General features: G+C 41.2%; 1 protein-coding gene across 1 annotated transcript; it reads left to right on the top strand.

The window, feature by feature from the left end:
- The first annotated feature begins 1,881 nt into the window (after positions 1 to 1,881).
- Positions 1,882 to 19,613, top strand: LOC128516207 (phosphomannomutase 1). Its single transcript, XM_053490523.1, has 8 exons — positions 1,882 to 2,200; positions 5,477 to 5,594; positions 6,759 to 6,835; positions 7,955 to 8,046; positions 10,616 to 10,715; positions 11,143 to 11,218; positions 17,741 to 17,856; positions 17,964 to 19,613. The coding sequence occupies exons 1-8, from the start codon at positions 2,117 to 2,119 to the stop codon at positions 18,084 to 18,086; spliced, it is 786 nt and encodes a 261-aa protein (XP_053346498.1). The 5' UTR covers positions 1,882 to 2,116; the 3' UTR covers positions 18,087 to 19,613.
- Positions 19,614 to 20,514: the final 901 nt, after the last annotated feature.

The following is a 20,514-nucleotide window of genomic DNA, read 5'->3' as shown; positions in this document are numbered from 1 at the left end:
TCTCGAGCTACTATGTGTGAAAATCCCAGTAAAATCAGCAGTTTCAGAAACCAGCCCATCTGGAACCAGCATCCAAACACGGTAAAGAACATGGAGAACCAAACCACAGCTAACACACATATCAGTACCACTCCTTTTCATACTCCATGTTTCAATTACCTTGCTGCTGTAGTACCTTACTCATTCACTCACTGATCATCTATACCGTGTTATCCAGTCTATAGGGTTGCAGGGGGCCTGTACAAGATGGGGTACACCCTGAACAGGGTGCTAGTCCATTGCAGGGCACACACACACACACACGTGTATATATATATATATATATAGAGAGAGAGAGAGAGAGAGGTCATGGACAGTCCTGTAAGCTTTTCACTGCATATCATACTGTGTGGTTGTGTACATGACAAATAAAAGTATTTATATATATATAGGTTTCTGAGATCACTACCCCACTTCAATCTATCCATTCTGATTTAAATATTAACTGGAGCTGCATGATTTCAGAATCGCATGAATGAGCGAGTATACAGGTGCTCCTAATGTAGTCGAGGGCGTGTGTGTCTCTGTTAAATGATAACACTTCATCAATCAGTTTATTATTAGCCTTAGAACAGTTACTGAATGTGCTGTTAACTGTATAAACGATAATGTATTAGGACAAGCACGTTAATATAAACCAATTTAAAGTATACATAGATTATTGCTGGAGCTGCCGTTCTTGAAAATTAAATCAGCAACTTCTGACCAATCAGAATTGAGAAATAGACAGCGCTGTGGTGTAACAGTTTAATAATAGATCCGTCATCCACAGAATAGCATTAAAACAATGGCATTACAATTACATACAGTATATCATCTGAACAAGACATTCCTTTTGGTCTAGTGAGTTATCTTTTTTTTTTTTTTTTGCATACTGACAGATTCAGGTAAACAAAAGTAGCACATGTATATTAAACGTAAATGACACAAATACAAATGAAGAGAATAAATCGGGGTTTGATACTGGGACATTCCAATCAGTTGTGCAACATTTTACTACTAAGCTACTTCTGCTTACCAACGGTTGTGGGAATTACATAAAAACTTGAATAAAGAATAAAAAAATATACAGTCAGAGGTTTCAGGTTAGCACTCTCACCTTGCACACCCAGGGTCCTAGCTAAATTCCAGGCCAGGTTCAATTCCCGCCTGTGTGTACATGGAGTTTGCATGTTCTCCCTGTGCTTGGTAGGTACCTCTGAGTACTCCTTCCACAGTCCAAAGACATGCAGTTTAGGCTAACTGAGTGTGAGTGTGTGTATTTTTGTGGTTGCCCTGCGATGGATTGGCACCCTGTCCAGGGTATATCCCGCCTTGTGCCCTAAGTCTCCTGGGATAGGCTCCAGGCCCCCTATGACCCTGTATAAAGGCTACATCAGTATAAACGATGTGTGAGTGAGTGAGTGAGGTTTCAGAGGGAAAAGTTTGCAAATTCTCCAAAGTTTCAAACCTTTTGATTGCTTTACCAAATTTTATTGACGTATCTTTTAAACTTAATATTGATTTCTATTGTCCCTAGTTCTTGGAGTTGTGACGTCATATCTATCTCTTCTGAGAGAGAGCAGAACATTCTCACACTACAGTGTGACTTTCTTGTCATACTGTCTCCAACAGTTAACATGCTCACTGATGTTACTCTCTCTCTCTCTCTCTCTCTCTTTCTGACTTGACTTCCTTGCCACATCGGTGAAACGCGGTACTCTGTGACGTCACTCTGTTTTTTTTTTTTTTTGGTATTTCAACCCCGCGGTAACGCCCCCGCGCGAGCCACGTGACCCGATCCTCCTCGCGTTCCTATTGGCTGGCGGAGGGCACGGGCGTAAACAGAAGCGCGAGCGCTGACACGCAGCCCGAGAGCGCGCGACTGACTGAGTTACGATACAGAGCGTCAGTTTAAAAAAACAACAAAACTGTTTACACGCGATACTGCTGTTTGTACTGTGTTTCATCTATCGGTTTACGGGAAGAGCTGCTGCCCGGACTCACCGCGTCCGAATTGCTGCGTTTTATTTATTTATTTTATTCTTTTAATTGACTTGAAATCCGACTTTATTTATCAGATATTTATATTTACGATATGGAGAGGCTGCACGAGCTGCGCGACGACAGGAACGTGCTGTGTTTGTTTGATGTGGACGGAACCCTGACTGCACCGAGAGAGGTAACACACACACACAGACACACACACACACTATTAGGAATCTGGTTTGTTTTCATTCTAACACTTCACTGCACGTGAGGCATAAAAACAACAACAACAACAATAATAATGCACATAATATTTACTTTTGCTTTCATTTTCTTAACACTTAACTTGCTCAAATTCATGATGTTACAATATGCATCAAAATAATTACGTTGTTTCCAAACCTGTGTGTTTGTTTCTTTGGCCCAGAAAAACAAAACAAACCAACCACACCTGTTTGATGTTGCGTAAAGTCTCCTTGATGTTGCCTGATGTGGGGTAATTAGGCTCTTTTATCTTCCAGGTGAAAGGTCAAGCCCATTCACATTCCCTGTGTGCCTCTAGGCTCTGATAATACTGCTGCAGTTCTCACTACTGTGTTATAACTTTATCTAGATGCAGTGTAGAGAGTGTATAAAGTGAGCAGAAGGGGATTTAGACTTTAGTCTACAAAGAGAGAGAGAGTGTTATAAAACCTTATTCTGTAGACATAGAGTGGTGTAACCCTGTTTTTTTCATTAAATACAGTGACTAGATAATGTATGTTGGTGTTTGTCTTTTGTCTGCTTCGGATCATCCAATCAACATAGGTTTTACGACGGATACCCTACAACCCACAGTAGCCTGGGTTTGGGCATCAAGTGGGAATCGAACCCGGGCCTTCCACATGGACTGAGCTAACAGTGCCCGACTAGATAATGTATGTAATACAATACATTGAGCTTATCCTTAAATCTCCAGTCTGTGTGTGTGTGTGTAGTTTGCATGTTCTCCCCCGTGCTTGGTGGGTTTCCTCACACTCCAAAGACATGCAGATTAGGGTAATTGGCGTTCCCAAATTGCTTATGGTGTGTGTGTGTCCCACCTTGTGCCCTAAGTCTCCTGGGATAGGCTCCAGGCCCCAAAAGATGAATGAATGAATATTGAGATTATACATTCAAACCATTGGGCAGACGTACAAAGCAATCAATCGCAGGTCACATATACAGTACTGGCAATTCAGGAACACCAGTTAACCTAATCTGCATGTCTTTGGAGTGTGAGAGGAAACTACAGTACCCTTTGACCCTGGAGGTGCAAGGATAAGCTCGATATATTGTATGAAATAAGGAGTTACATACATTATCCAATCACTATATTGCTTGAAAGATATTATAACACTCTGTGTCTAAGGAATAAGGTGTTATAACCGTCTCTTTGTAGAGTGAAGACCAAATCCCTTCCTGCTCACTTTATACACTCTCTATGCTGCATGAAGTAAGGGTTATAACACAGTAGTGAAAATGTCTTCAGACTGTGGGAGGAAACCAGAGTAGCAGGGGGAAACCCACCACGACATTATGAAACTCCTTATTCAGAGCAGCTTATTTTTTTATTTCATTATACATCAGAGCAGTTGCGGGTTAAGGGCCTTGCTCAAGCGCCCGACAGGGGCGATTTGGTGGTCCTGGGATTTGGGTTTAAACCTGCAACCTTTCCAACCGTAGGCCGGCATCTTAACCACTCAGCTGCCATTACCCAGGGAGCAGGAAGTAGTTTGTTATTCAGTCTACTTACTATTTAAAGGTAACCTTGATGATTCAGAAATATGTCAAACCCAGCAATTATCTTCTCACAGACAGCTTGATGTGTGTTCTGTGTGCGAACTGAAACAATCCTGGTGCTCGTCAACAGCCCTGGGCTCTGTAAAAGAGAAACAAACAAAGTGGTGCAGATCGTGTAACACAACATTGTTTCAGGGAATTAGCAAGAGGGGTGTGTGTTTGTGCTCGTACACAGGACGGGGGAGGGGAGATTGGTGGGAGGGGCATTGTCAAGTAGGAATCATGGACAAGAAACAGCCAAAAGGAAAATGTCTGAAAAGCTCAATTTGAAAAAGAGTTAAAAGAAAAAGTTTTAGCGGTTGTTGCATGACAGGCAGCCAATTTTAGTTTTGCTGTTTCCCACGACCAGTCATCATTTGCTAATGGATACAGTGGTTACAGTGTACAGGCCATTATGTAAACCCTCCAGACGTGCTTGTAGCTTGCCATTGTTACAGCAATGGTTCGAAGCCTTAATAAACAGTTATTGATGCCCGAGTTGTGGAATTAAGGCGGGGATTTAATCATCATTTAATAATCTTTCATTTTGAGATTAGGTTAGGAATGTTGTGTCCAAGCAACTGGTTGCGATACTGGTCTGTTATTGTGGTTTTGTAAAAATTCATAAACACTGTTGCTGTGTTTGCATGTTGTTCATTTGATGGCCTTTTTATATTTATGTTGGTTGGCTAGCACCGTTGTTAGTTGTCCATTCATTTTGGAGGGGCGGAGCTTAGAAAGGAGCACTGTAAGGGGGTGTATTTGTTTGGCTTTTGAGTGTAAATATTAACCCAGCCTTTCTCAAGGCTTATGTGCCACTACGTAGTGGTATAACTTATCATTCTACTCCATATTGTGACTACATATAGTGTTATAACCCCTAACATCCTGCAGTAGTGTGACTTCATATAGTGTTATGAAACCTAACGTCATGCAATATTGTGACTACATAGTGTTATAGCTCCTAATGTCTTGCAATACTCTACCTACACAAATAGTGTTATAACCCCCAATGTCATGCAGTACGGTGACTACATGGAGTGTTATAACCCCTAATCTCCTGCAATACTATGACTACATAGAGTGCTGTAACCACTTATTCCCTGCAGTACAGTGCACTAATACAGGAAGCATTAAGTTATTTGTGAGTTTGCATTTAAAAGCTTTTACGCTACATACAGAGATCATTATAACCCCTTATTTCCTACATTGTGGGGTTCATTTAGAACTTTACATTTAAGGACTAAGTCCCACTACACAGAGTGTTATAACCCCTTGTTTCATTCAGTATCTCTCATTGTAGGAAGTGGCTTTGGATTCAGACTGTACCACACTACATAAAGCATTATAACCAGGGAAAAGAAAGTTAGATAGGATTCAGTTTTACATTTAAACACAATATTCTTCTACATAGAGTGTTATAAGTCATTATTTTATGCAATAGAGTTATTAGATAAGGTGTTATAACCTATAATTTCCTGCAAGATTGTGATTCATGTATGCAGAATGTTATAACCGTTTATTTCAGCATAGTGCACAGGGTCAATTGGGATTTAATCTACGTCTAAATACTGTTCATGTTATGACACGTCATACAACTGATATAAGCACAGTAGTGCAGATCAGGTGACTCAGACATGTTAACGTGTGTGTGTTTGTGTGTCTGCAGAAGATCGAACCTCAGCTTGATGAATTTTTTCAGTCGCTGCGAGCTAAAGTGAAGATTGGAGTAGTGGGCGGGTCTGACTACTCTAAAATCGCAGAGCAGCTCGGAGACGGAGACGAAGGTGAGAAACATCACCGTCTATCAGTTCAATCACACCGCTCTCTTACAGAGAGAGAGAGAAGGAGAGAGAGACGTCTTACACAAGAAATCATAGCCTAATAAAAAGTCACATGTGAGAGAAGAGTGTGAAACGCCTATTAATGACGAACGATGAGTTTGTCCTCCTTAGTCACATTCTTCACATAACACTCGGGCAAACGTCCGTTGTAGAACCTTTAACAGTGTTTTACTATCAGATAGGGTCCCAGATTAGAACCTTTACATGAAGCTAAGGAACCCTCAATAATAGTGTTCATGAGAATAGAACGGAATATCTGGATGTAAAACAGCTGTAGAAGAGCTTCACAGGTTTCCAGATGTGCAGGAAGATGTAGATTTTAGGAATATTTAGTTGTGAGTTGCTGTGATGTGGCACGTCATGTTCAGGCACATCACTAGTCTGCTGATGATCTGTTTATAGTCCAGTACTTAGAATCACACACACACACACACACATCACATCACATGATTTAAACGCTTCCAAACATGACTCTTCTTACCACAGTGAGTTTGTGTCAGGGGAAACACGCTGTTTCCTTTTCCCTGAGGGTGCCGAGCACAGGTTAATCTGGTGTTATTAACACCGCGGTGGAGAGCGGAGTGTGTTACAGTCGGCTCTGAGAGCCAGAGCGCAGTCACAGTTACCAGAAGCTCATTCAGCTCTAATGGATCAGCAGATAAGCACACACAGGGGTAACCAGTGCTGTCTCTGAATCACACCGCGCACAGAGGGGAAAAAACAAAAAAAAAAAAGGGAACAACTATGAAAGAAAGAAGAAAAATGGATAATGGAGAAACAACATAATTTATAATAAAAAAAAGAAAGAAGGAAAATAGATAATGGAGAAATAATATACTTCATAAAAGAATGAAAGGAAGAAAAAAAGAAAATGGATAATAGAGAAAGAACATAATTTATGAAAGAAAGAAAATGAATAAGTGAAAAAGAAAAGAATTTCTGAAATAAGGAAAGGAAAAAAAGAAAGAAATGGATAGGGAAGAAAGAGATAGACACACACAAGACATTAAAATCAGTTAAATATGAAAGAGAATGACATAATTAAAAAAGGAAAATAATCAAAGAAACAGAGAAGGAAATCATTAACACCCCCGTCTCTCTCTGCAGTTATACAGAAGTTTGACTACGTGTTTGCTGAAAACGGGACGGTGCAGTACAAAGATGGTCAACTGCTGTCCAAGCAGGTGTGTGTGTGTCTCTCTCTGTGATTAACCTTGTTTTTAATGAGCTGTGTCTATGTGCAGGGGTGGATGTGTGTGGAAACACACACACACACACACACACACACACACACACCTCCTTGTATTTATGTGTAGCCTGAAGGTGTGAGGTAAATATTTTTGAGATTTTCTGTTTGAATGATTTAACACTTCCTGGAATGTTCCTTTGAACTGGAAGTGTGTGAGGAGAACGAGTTGCACAGGAGGCAGTCAGGTTTTATAACGGCAGATCTGTCCGACAATACACACATTTTAAATTGTCACATGTTCGAAAAATCATTGTAGAATGTGTGAAAAAAAATCAAAGTAAAAAAAGCAGTGAAAAGTGTTAGTTGAATAAAAAAGTCAGGTTTTAATCTCACTTACTGTATGTGACAGCAGCTATAAACACACGTTCCCACATGTCCGCCTCTTTGTTCTCTCTTTTCAAGTTACTAAGGTCAAGGCGAAGCTTGACATGTTACCGAGAAACCGCAAAAAAAAACCGTGAACACCTCTGTCCTTAAAGAAGAGCGGTGCTCATCATCACCCCTGTACACTACTGGAGACCTGTAGAACTGAAAATAAGACGCATTAAAGGTCCCATATGTTAGGGTTTCTTTAACAAGTTAACACAGGTCTCAGAGTTCCCTCAAAGTGTGTGTGTGTGTGTGTGTGTGTGTTAATGCTTCAGATGAAACACCCTCAGAACGAATTCCCCTTAGATTATTTCACTCCTCTTACAAATTCGCCATTTCAGTGTCTATATAAATGAGCTACTGCTGAGACACGCCCGCTCCTTTTATGAGGTCACATTAGGGGCTTTAAACTCTGGCCAGTGCAAACGTGTAAAAAGGTTAAATGCAGGGAACGTTTTTGGTTATCAAATAACAACATATATATCTGTTATGGTTGTTACTATAGAAACAATAACGTGAGAACGAGTGCATTAATACAAACCTGCACTAAAGTCAGAGCTGCTGTTCTAGAGAACGGAACAGAATTTGTAATTCTTCACATTCAAGCCGAGGTCAGAATTCCATTTTGCTGCTGACGTGGGTAAGTATCCTCTTACTGACGTGTGTGTGTGTGTGTGTGCTGCAGGCGATTCAGAACCAGCTGGGTGAAGAACTGCTGCAGGATCTGATTAACTTCTGTCTCAGATACATGGGTCTGATCAAACTCCCTAAGAAACGGTGAGTGCTCTGAGTCTGCACTAACACCTCTAGTCCTGTGTGCCTTCTCTGAGTAAATATTCCCTGGCCATATGGTAACAACTGGGTGAAATATTGTCTGTGTCACACTGCGGCAGATTAAACTCTTAACTGTACACCATGTGGTGTCCCCTGTGTAATGACTGATCATTAGTCTATATATCAGGCATCACTAAATGGCACAGTGCAATCTGGATCCAGGCAAAGTGACAGTTCTATTTAAACCCTGATGCTTTTCTCAGAAATGGGAATAATTGAGTAAAGTAGCTCCTTTTCCACCCTCGAGATGGGCGTGGCTATATGCATCACTTAACAGAGCCAACACAATAGACAGATCATGTGTAGACAGAGCGTGCGAGAAACTGAACCCGGAAGCAGCTCGGCTTACTCCAAAAAAAGGAAAGTAGACTATGAAAACTAAACTTTCAAAGATGTATGGTCAGATTAACATGAGTTTATTCTTCTTTCGGGAAATTTAAAACCAGTTTGTCTCCTATGTTTTGAAACTGTGGGGGTAATAAAAAGCACTGATGTGAAACGCCACTATGAGACAAAACAATTAGCTGTTAGTGCAAACATATCCTGAGCAGTCTGAGGTGAGGGTGTCTACAATACCAGAACTGAGAGCCCGGTGTGACAGAGCAACCAGAGTCCTTTCACATTCACTTACAGCCCAGCAGCACACAGATGAAGATTCACTAAAGACTGATTAAAGATTGTACAAAACGGTGGAAATATACACGGCCATCAAAGTTTAATCTGTCTATTAATAAATATTACTGGAATGCTGTGGAAACTTGAAGTTGCTTATTAGACTTAGAGTAACTGTAATATATATATAGAGAGAGAGATCTGAATCCTAACACAAACATTCAGACCTCAACTCGAAGAACATTTTATTGACCGGCCCTTATTAAATTTGACTTCAGTACTCCTGGTCTATATGATGACTGTGCTGGTGAGTTCTCGATTCCGATTGGTCAGAAGATCGCTCAGAGGTAACGCTGTGACTTTATGCACTAACATGACAAGCTGAATTTTTTTTTGCCTTGCCAACTGAGAGAAATAAGAGAGGGAGAGAAGTGAGGTGACGATGGTTTATAGCTGCTGTAATGTTAATGAGAACAGGAGCTTCTCTCGCAATGTTAAACTATAAACAGGTAAATAAAATGTTTGATGTTCTTAATCAATAAAAAAAACATTGTAAGCACTTTGTGGCATCTTCTTCAAGTTACTGAAAGAAACTCAGACTGTTGTTGATTATTCTCCTATAACAGCATGACATTCTGTGGTGTTTTTTTTTATTATTCCTTATGTAATCTTTATTAATACACTACCGCATTCTCAGTGTTGCAGTAGATATTAAAGCTGGTGTGCCGTCAGCTCTAACAGACTTGCATGTAAATGTTCAGGATGTTCAGGATCACGGTATCGCGCAGTGCCTTTAGGGGGCCGTGTCTGGAATGGGAGTGTCCTGGATATATTCGTGGTTTCCTGCAGCTGGCTGCTTATAAACATGACGCAACACTACGAGCACAGACTGTACAAACTGCAGACGCGTGACCTGGAAATGAACCCGAGCGTCTCCTCATTGCTACACACCCTATCCACTCGTGTGGACAACTGTGCTAAATTAACCCTCCCTTTGATTTGTTGTTTTGTTGGTATTGAATTTCAAACTTACTAGTGCGATTGAATCAATGATTCAGGTTAATTTAATATTTTTGGGGTTTGAATGAATTGAATCGATGGGTCAGTTTTCAATTTTTTTTATCTAGGTAAACCTAGGTACATTAAACAGTATAAAATTTACTAAAATACCCAACACTATATCTTTTGCACATACTTATATTTTGCAAAAGTATCGCTTCTTCTTCTTTTAAGTTTATTTGCGTTTGGTGTAATACCGCCACCTACTGGCCTGGAGTGTGGAGCAGACCCTTGGCAGAGGCAAAAAAATGTTTTTTTCATTTTTGTATGAGACAAATTACACAACATTTTGATGTTTATTAGATACTTTTAGTAGTTCTTAATTCACGGTGGTTTAATGGTTAGCTCTGTTGCCTCACACCTCCTGGATCGAGAGTTTGATTCCCACCTCAGGTCTGTGTGTGTGCATGTTTTTCTCATATTTGGTGGGTTTTCTCAAGGTACTCCAGATTCCACCCACAGTCCAAAGATTTTTTGCGTTCTGAAATTCCCCGTAGTGTAGACTCCCACCCCCAGCGACCCTGTAGCAGAACAAGCGCTATACCAAATGAGTGAGTAAATGTATCTGTAAGTGTTTAACTGCAGGAGGACTAAAGCAGCTGTTGCGATCAGATACTTTCCTCTAGCTTTAAAACCCAGAGTTGTTATTTTCCCCAAAAACGAATCTCGAGTCACGCTAACCGTTCTCAGTACCAATCATAATGTAAACCAGAATATCCACAGAGACTCATCATAGAGAAACAAACAGTACGAGTGTGTTTATGGAAACATGTTTACAAGCAATAAAAAAATGCTTGCGGTATTAAAGACACATGACATTAACCCTGCTGTCTCTCTGCAGAGGCACCTTCATCGAGTTTCGCAACGGCATGCTAAACATCTCGCCGATCGGGCGAAGCTGCACGCTGGAGGAGCGAATCGAATTCGCGGAAATCGATAAGGTAGACACGAAAGATAATTTGTGCTATCTGGTTTAATCCAAACTAGCTTAATTTAAGCTAAACGTTATGAAATTCAATGAAAACGCTAGAGAGCAAATGAACATGAAGCTACAAATTATTAAATGAAGCAAGCTAGTGGACATTACGCCGTTGTCTTGTCATGTTACACAGAAACGACAAATTCTTCCATCATGTACACCTTCCTGTTTCTAAAAACTTAAAGATTAAAGACTCCATTCATAAACAAACATCTCTTTACAAAAAGCTTCAGCAGATTCATGGTTATACATCAAATATTATCTATTTATTATTAGATATTATTATTTAATATGTAGAGAATAAATCATATATAGTTAATCAACACCTTCTGACCAATCAGAGCCGGGAAGCTCTTATTTAGAAACTTCTGTTTCTGCCTTTATTTTAGAAAGAGAAGATCAGGGAGAAGTTTGTTGCCGCTCTGCAGAAGGAGTTTGCAGGAAAAGGGCTCAGGTTCACTCGAGGTGAGCACACAACACACACTGAAACACAACATCTGTACTTTTCACTTTCAGGGTCCGGGTTCGATTCCCACCTCGGGGTCTATGTGCATGGGGTTTGCATGTTCTCACTGTTTCTCCAACAGTCCAAAGACATCCAGATTAGGCTGATTGGCGTTCCCAATTGCCTGTAGAGTGTAAATGTGCGTATGAATGTCCTGCCACGTTGGTAAAGATGTGAATAAATAAAATGGTGACCATTGACCTTAACGTTCCCTAGTTGGACTACAGAGGTTCCTAGATGGATGGATAATGGAAAGAGCATATTGGAGAATATATGTATTTATGAAGTAACTCCCACAGTGCTTTGAGTTGCCCTGCTATAAGTGAGACATGCTAGACGTGTGTTAATTCCCATTCTGTGTTTTTTATCTCTACTTCTTTCAGTCAGTTACCCAACTCAAAGTTTACTTTACTTTACTAAGGATAAAGAAATCTTGTTTAAGGGTGATGTGATCAGTGCTTGGGCGTGGACTTTGACTTCTGTAGCATTGAGTAACATACAGTAAATAGAGACCACAGAGTGAGTGTAGCATCGGTGTTAAAGCACAGCATTACCTAGAAAGAGAATCATAATGTATTAAACTGATGTATTGAAACTCTTACTGGTCTGCAAATATAGTGTGGCAAGGAAATTATTGTACTGGAGTGGATTATATCACAAGAATTATTAATGTAGTATGTCACCAGTTTGATTTCTGATGAATGGTAAAGAAAACGTAGGACTAATGAGGAGGGCTATACTGGAAGTAATGGCAAAATTTGTTGAATAACTTTTACTAGAAAATCTACTTTGTCGTAGTAGGTAATCTCACCTTGCATGGTTTGTCTTCAGTGTTGGTTTCACCTTCTTAAAACCTCGTCATCAATCTGTGAACATTGCTCTTGTCAATGGTGTGATTTCTGTAAACATTTTGTAGTGAAGTAGGAGACAATTAACTGCGACAAAGGGTATTTTCAAAGCGGATAAGAGAGTCGGGTTCAACCAGGGTGCAAATACCTTGCTTGTGATTGAACATATGTGGTAACATTTCTGAAAAGGTGCACATTAGACTACGCCATGAGACCGTAGACGTGATACTAGGCCTGGGCGATAAAACGATAACGATATGTATCGCGATAGACACGTGATTGATATCAATAAAAAATGTGTTCGATAAAACGTTCGATAATTTGTATTCTTTGTCAGAAGAAAACAGAGGTCGCGAAGCTAGTTTGGTTGCTGTCATGCGCACTCGCTCCGTGACCGGCACTAGAACCCTGAAGTAGTACGGTTGTGATTCAGGAAGTATAAAAGGAGACAAGATGGCGCTTTACATCGCTCGGTCTGCCCATGCCGTTTCCGACGCTTCGCCGGATCTTATGAGAGTACTCACAACTTTGGGTTCAATTCCTGATTGAGTGTGTGTTGCTAGAACGCGGGATTGTGTAAACCCTTGCTCTCGGTGTGAGAGGGTTCTTACAATAACTCTCGTGGTTATCCTGCCTGTTCGCGCTGTTTCTGCGTTTCGGTCTACCATCCACGCTACAAGAGCAGACAAAGCACTCTATGCGCGTGCAATATCTCCCCTGCTCGCTCAACGTGTTCTCCGCGCATGCGCGGCTTCTCGATCGTGTGCGCGCTCTACTGTCTGAACGCGCGTGCAACATTTATTTTTATACAACGTGTCTTCGGTGATTATTTAATTACTTATTCATGTATTTTATTTAATTAAGTATTAGAAATACTTAATTGATTAGAAATACTTAATTGGAAAGTTTATTGGAAACGAACCTAATTTAATAAAATACAGGCTTGCATTATTTTATTTTTTGGATCTGATGTAGTTGTTCCTCTACTCCGTCAGACGTTCATAATAATAACAGAAAAAAAACACATGCCATAGTTTTGTCCTTTGTGGCAGTAGCCAGTTTTGGTGTAACAAGTTTTACATTTTGCTGCCAATTATAAAATGTAATCTGTGTATTATGAGGCTACATCCCATTAAGCTGATCTGATGCGTGTTGGTCTGCCTGACCCCTCTTTTTTTGGAATAATTTTAAGTTACTCTGCCTTATTCGGGAAAGATGGTCTACTTGGTGGTTGTTTAAGATCTTGACTGTAGCCTATTTCTACAGTTTTCTTTTTTCAATATAGTCAATTTAGAGTTAGTTTCATTTCTACAAATGGTGCAAAAACTGCTAGATTATAAATAAGATTTCCATTCCCCTGCCATTCTGTGATCGGCAATCGGCAGATCATGATCTTGGTGATTGGCCCCAAAAATGCTAATCGGAGCATCTCTACCCGTGACAGTTGTATTAATAAAGGCACTCGCTCTCTGGTAACCTAGCACTGTAGGGAGTGATACACTAACGCCAATCATGTAACAGTATCATGTTTGGTTGCGCCATATTGTTGTCTCGTGCTGGTCTGCTGGATTCCTCTTCATAAGCAGAAAATGCATTTTGCACTATTTTATTACACTTTATTAAGCATTTCTTACATTTTCTTTTATTTTGCACCTTAAATGTTTAGAGACATTTGTCAACATTGTGATAATTGTTAACATTTTGACTTTAGACTTATGTCTACATTTTAATTATTTTCCATGGTTATTGACATTTCTGTCTTAATAACTGAGGGGACTATGATGATCAGAGGAAGGTTAAGTTTAAAATAAAAATGTTTCAATGTAATATATTTTTCTCCTGCTCCTTATTTTAAATGGGTCATAAAAAATATCAATAATTATCAATATCGACCGAAATGAAACACTGATATCATGATACAGTTTTCAGCCATATCGCCCAGCCCTACGTGATACAGAAACAAAAATCAACCTTAATGGTGTGTCGTTTTTTTTTTTTTTTTTCAAAAAAGTCGGTGTCAGATATTTTGGAGAAAGTGTGTGATAGCTTTTGCCCCTTCCTGATTTTGTTAGTACAGAAAGTCCGGTAACTTGTCCTCCTGCAGTTTTAAAAAACAACAAACGCAAACGTAATTTTATAATAGTCTTTTAATAGTCCATGTTTTACTATATAGCCTAAAGCCTATCCCAGGAAACTCCTGGCAAAAGGGGTGGGGTTCACCCTGGACAGGGTGCCAATCTGTCACAAACATACAGCTGTAAACAGCTTTACACAATCAAAAGAATTATTTAAGTTTGTATGAGATGTGAACGTGTATGAATCAAAATGATAAGACTGTCCATGATGAGCAAGCTGAGGAGACAGTGGCAAGGAAAAACTCCCTGAGATGGTAATAGGAAGAAACCTTGAGAGGAACCAGACTCAACAGGGAACCCATCCTTATTTGGGTGAAACAGAAAGCAGGAATTGATTTGCATTCATACTGTGTGAGACTGGAAGTTCAGTATAACAGGAGATGTGTTTAAGCTAAAATTAAGTCCTCAGAGAACAGCTGTCTACATCAGCCGAGGACAGGACTGTCTTCGTGGAAAAGTGGAACCGTCCCCAGTCACCACACGCATCCCAGGCAGAACACACGGGGCATCAATGCAACAAGATCTCCAACCAGAAGCAGGACATCAGGACGAGTCAGACAGATCCGGGGGGCAGTGGGGGTCTGGATAACTGGCAGCTCAAGAGCGACATGTAAAGTTCGACAGAGAGACAGGTAGAGGGAAAGAGAGAGAGGAGCGAGAGAGGAGTAAAGAGAGAAATAGAAAGACCAGAAGAGAGTGGAATGTTTTTTTCCTGCATATATCAGTTAGACAGCTGGAGTCAGAACGCAGGGTCAGTCAGGATACAGCGCCCCCTGGAGCAGATTGGGTTAAGGGCCTTGCTCAGGGGCTCAACAGTGGCTCGAACCCCCAACCTTACAATCAGTAACCCAGAGCTTTAACCGTTTGAGCCGCCACTGCCCAATTAGCCCAATCTATGTCTTTGGACTGTTGGAGGAAATTGAAGTACCCAGAGAAAAGACCCGAGACTAAAATAAAGCCCTCAACCATGGAGCTGTGAGGCTACAATGCTAACCACTCCGACATACAACAGAATTTTGTATTAAAAAAGATGCAAAAGTGTTTTTGTATGCTGTCAATTACAGTACAAACATCTAAATCAGACAAGGAAAGTACAACTGGAGCACCTTAAAAATGTAATGTTGCTGAAGCATCGGTTATCCGTACTTTCAGAGATTTCTCCTAAAAAAAAACCTCTGTTAGCTCACTTCAAAGACTTAAGAATAATGAGGAGGAAACCCTTGAGTGAAAAGCAGGGAGATTTTTCAGCAGTACGTGCAGTAGGAGAAGCAGGTACTTCTGACCCCTAGTACAGCTAATCAGATTCCACAAGTTACTTTACAGTTCAAAATATAAATGTTGTAATAAATACTGACATTTGCAATTTACAGGAATCTGTGACTGTGTTATATTTAGTTTCTTCTGTTATCTCATTGTAAAATTTCTCTATATTACACGTAGTGTACATGACCAGGGGAAAGTCTCTCAGCGGTGTGAGGTCCGGGGTTAAAGGTCCCCCCGTGTCCCGAGTGTTTATCGTCACTCATTTGTCTTTCGGCTGTTTTTCTGCACAGTTAATGATCTGCAACGTGTTCCTCTCCTCACTGAACCTCATCAGGAGCTGGGACGAGATAAAACACACACTCGCCTGGTTTCTCCTGCTTTGTGGGGACCTTTAATTGCCATAACCTCATACTGTACATGGACAACTTCTCAACTATGCAGAACATTATTAAGTCAGTATAAAAACAGCACTGTACAAACTCTAAAGTCTCCAAACTGCTTCCTGTCTGAAGACATGATGGAGTTTAAGGGCACACTGAGGAGGAGAGACAAGGGACACGGCTTTAGGGTTCCAGTCTCCTCGGACTGTTATTATTATTATACTCTTACTTACTCTGATATCATTTAGTCTCTCTCTCTCTCTCACACACACACACTCATACACTATTACTTTCTTTCTCACACACATGTACACTCACTCTCTCAAACACACACACACTCTCTTACACACACACACTTTCTCTCTCTCACACACACACTCTCACACACACATACAGGCTCAGACACACACACTCACTCTCTCTAACACAGTCTCAGACACACACACTTTCTCTCTCACTCACTCACACACACACACACACACTTTCTCTCTCACTCACACACACACACACACACACTCATACACTATTACTTTCTTTCTCACACACATGTACACTCACTCTCTCCAACACACACACACTCTCTTATACACACACACTTTCTCTCTCTCAAACACACACTCTCACACACATACAGGCTCAGACACACACACTCACTCTCTCTAACACACAGTCTCAGACACACACACTTTCTCTCTCACACACACACACACACACGCACACACACACTTTCTCTCTCTCTCTCTCACACACACACACACACACACACTTTCTCTCTCTCACTCACTCACACACACACACACACTTTCTCGCTCTCTCTCACACACACACACACACACACTTTCTCTCTCTCACTCACTCACACACACACACACACACACACTCTCTCTCACACACACAAACACAGTCTCAGACACACACTCACACACTCACACACACACACTCACACACACATTAGGATTTGTATTAAATCTATTTATAATGATGATTAAACCCTCCTCTGTCCCAACACTAATATTTACTGTGTGTGTTAATGTTTAATTGTCTAACATACACATTATATTGTATTGTACAATTTCCAGAAAGCAAGAATCATTTTTGCTGCCTTCACAGTTTTATTTGTGCCTGAACACACACACACACACACACACACTCACACACACACACTCATGCACACCGAAGCGTTTTTTTGTGGGTTTTGTTTTCACTTGTTCTCCTGAGGGGGCGTGTGCCGAGTCAGAGCGATCTGATTGGCTGAAGCTTTTATAAAACTTAAAGAGCTGATGCAATCAGAGCATCTAATGTGAGAGACCATTAAGAAAGACAATGTGTGTGTGTGTGTGTGTGTGTGTGTGATAGGAGGGAGTAGGGTTTGTCCACAATGCAGTTCATCTTCAACCAGTTCAGGATTGCACAACCATGTGGACTGAGGAATGTGTCACGTAGTACACGTAACAGAGTGGGAGGAGGGAAGAGTGTGTGTGTGTGTGAGAGAGAGAGAGAGAGAGGGGGGTGAACAGGAACCTTGTTCTGTGTGTGTGTGTGTCTCTGTGAAGTAAGGTCACAGCTTTTAAATTAAGAACATAAAAAAAGAGAGAGAGAGGATGCAAATGGGGCAGGAAGGAAAGAGGCTTAATGCTTCTCTCTTTCGTGCATGGGATGCTGAGAGAACACACACACACACACACACACACACGTTAGACTTCCTCTAATCTGCAATAAGTGCAGAGTGTAAGAGCAGAGAGTTATTAATAAAGTAAAAATTAAGTCCAATGTCAGTATTATTATTATTATTATTATTGCATGTGATGGAATGTGATTGTAAAAGTGTGTGTGTGTGTGTGTGTGTGTGTGTGTAGGGGGATTGATCAGTTTCGACATATTCCCCGAGGGCTGGGATAAACGCCTGTGTCTGGATTTCCTGGAGCAAGAGGGACTCGACACCATCTACTTCTTTGGGAACGAAACATCGCTGGTAAGTGTGTGTGTGTGTGTGTGTGTGTGTGTGTGTGTGTGTGTGATGGAATAAAGCGACTGTTACTGATCAGACAGATCTGAGTGTGTGACACTTTGTTCCTTCAGGGTGGTAACGATCACGAGATCTTCGAGGATCCTCGGACCATCGGCTTCACCGTATACTCGCCCGAAGACACGGCGCGGCTCTGCCAGGAACTGTTCTTCGACACTCCGCCCAACGAAGCCTGATACACACTCACACGTACACACACGTACACACACACACAGACACACACACAGACACACAGTCTCATGGCCTAACCAAGTCGTGTGGTGTGGTGTGTCACTCTGCCCTCTGCTGTTCAGGCAGGGTAGTGCAGTGAGCGCATGGCCGCGTGGTGTTCCACTGGACCACAGACTTTTACGGCGTGTGTGTGTGTGTGTGAAAGCGCGTCCAGGTACTACTGATGTCTCGCCCACGTCCAGCTGAGAGGACTGATTAACAAACAAGTGTGCGATGTGCCCTGATCACAGAGCTGACCTCCTGACTGACCAGAGTCTTACAATGTCTTTTGTGTAACGTCGACGTGTGTGTGTGTGTGTGTGTGTGTGTGTGTGTAGCACTGCTCCATGACCGTTGTCTGTACGGCTTTCGTCGCTGCGTTGTGCTGTGAAATTGTTGCTGCTTGTATGTTCTACTGCACCTTAATACTCCATCACTGCACTCGCCTCGCTCCAGAACCGTATCGCCCCTTACTGGGAGATCTGCAGTTAGCTCTCTTTTAATACCAGTGTGTCATTAAACAAGCGAGACCTCATTTACACACTAAATGCATCCTCATGCTGAGGGTGTGGTTGTTATAGGAAAGGTTCAGTTTATTACCCTCAGCTGTACTGTGAGTTTAGAAGCGTAGACGGTCTAGTTATTAATATTTATCTAATCTCGCTCCAGACTGGCAGGAAGCCTCCTGATACCTCACACGTTTTAAGGATTTGTGAGACACAGTTTGGGGCAGCCTGACCGGATGACTGATCACAGGAAACGTCCAATCACAGCGCAGCGAGCACGCAGGTCTTCTGTAGGACTTCAAACTCCTTAAGTGGTCATCTTCAGGGAAATAGGATATCACTAACCGCTTTGTGAAGACGATCCTGGCATGGCTTTAACACCATTAGTCTGGTGTGTTATCATTTTTAGGGCTTTCTTGGATCCTGAATATCCCGTCCCCATGAGATCTGTAGTTTGTTGTGTCTGGTGGGACAGTTTAAAGAAGAAACGCCAAAAACGTAGGCATTGTAGGTATGTACACTGGGGCATTCAGGTCAAACTGGGACTTCTGATGAAATTTCTTGTGAATGAAGGTGTAAGAAGGCTTCAAAGCGCAGTAGGGTGATGAGACTCTTAGCAGCAGCAAAACGTTTGAAACATTTGGTACGTCCATGATTGACGATCCCAGGCAGATAACTTGGCACCAATTTGCAAAAGAGACGCAGCTGTGTGTGAACTGTGGAAACAGGGACTCATCTGCCACATCCCCCATATAGTCCTGACCTCGCTCCAAGCCATTTCAGCATCTTTTGGTTATTAAAGGAGTGTCTGAGAGGTCAGCGTTTCAGACGTTAATCAGGCAGGCAGTCCGATCACGGCTCCGGCGTACTAAGAAAACATTCTCCCTTGATGGTGTTCAAGCACTAGTGAAGTGAAACTCTGTGATAAGTGCATTAGTGTAGCTCAGGATTATATAGAGAGATAAAGAGAGATTTTACTCTCATACACTGTGTGATTTTACTCTCATACACTGTGTGATTTTACTCTCATACACTGTGTCTTAATATTCTGTACAACCGAAAGTCCCGGTTTGACATGAACGCCCCTCTGACTCCCCAGCAAACTTGGTTTAAATAATAAACAACCTTTTGTAAATTATTTGATTATGTTAGAGCAGGAAAAACACCAAAATGTCCCAGACACGGGGTCCTCCAGGACCCTGTGGTGTAAAAGACCATATAGAGAGTGAAATGTCCAGCGAGAGCAAATCATCTTTGCATGTATGTTTGTCCCGTGTTGACAGTCTTGTATGGATTTCCCAGAACAGATCTCAGATACATGCCTGATTAAGACTCCTTAAAACAAAACCATGAGAATTACTGACAAAAGCTTGAATATGCTTGTATTGTATGGTTCGTTTTAAAGTATCTGAATTCTGATCTGGGATCAGATTAGCAGCCTGTAACGTACACAGGCTGATGGTTAGTGCAGGCTGACGTGTACACTAAGAAAGCACTTTAAACGAGCCGTTCACAGTATCATCCGACTGTAAAAACACCTGAGCTGGGGATTTCAGGCTGAGCCGAGTCTGCACAACTGACCTGAAGTGTTAAATGTTCTCCCAGACCATGACGGGTCTGACTGTACAGTAAAGTCTAACCAGAATGTTCTGTTTCGTTCAAATGTATTTTATGGAGAAGATAATCCGGGTAATACATCCTGAAAAATAGTTGTCGTAAAGCCAATGAAGGGACTAATGTTCCACTACTTGATCTAACATATGTACAGTATATAATAAAATTTACGATGAAAGTATGACTTAAAGTAAATCTAGATTTGTGACTTGCATAGATCAGGAAAAGGATTTTAGTGTTAGGACTGGAGTAAGACGATGGTTTTTATTCTTAG

The sequence above is a fragment of the Clarias gariepinus genome, chromosome 28 (genome assembly GCF_024256425.1).
Source record: "Clarias gariepinus isolate MV-2021 ecotype Netherlands chromosome 28, CGAR_prim_01v2, whole genome shotgun sequence".
NCBI classification, from domain to species: domain Eukaryota; kingdom Metazoa; phylum Chordata; class Actinopteri; order Siluriformes; family Clariidae; genus Clarias; species Clarias gariepinus.
The sequence above is the reverse complement of the archived record's forward strand: the minus strand, read 5'-3'. Positions and strand labels throughout refer to the sequence as shown.

Coding starts and splice junctions, on each gene's coding strand:
- LOC128516207 (XM_053490523.1), top strand. CDS start 2,117: ATGGAGAGGCTGCACGAGCTGCGCGACGACAGGAACGTGCTGTGTTTG. Junction 5,595..6,758: donor GCTCGGAGACGGAGACGAAG/GTGAGAAACATC, acceptor CTCTCTCTGCAG/TTATACAGAAGTTTGACTAC. Junction 11,219..17,740: donor AGGGCTCAGGTTCACTCGAG/GTGAGCACACAA, acceptor GTGTGTGTGTAG/GGGGATTGATCAGTTTCGAC.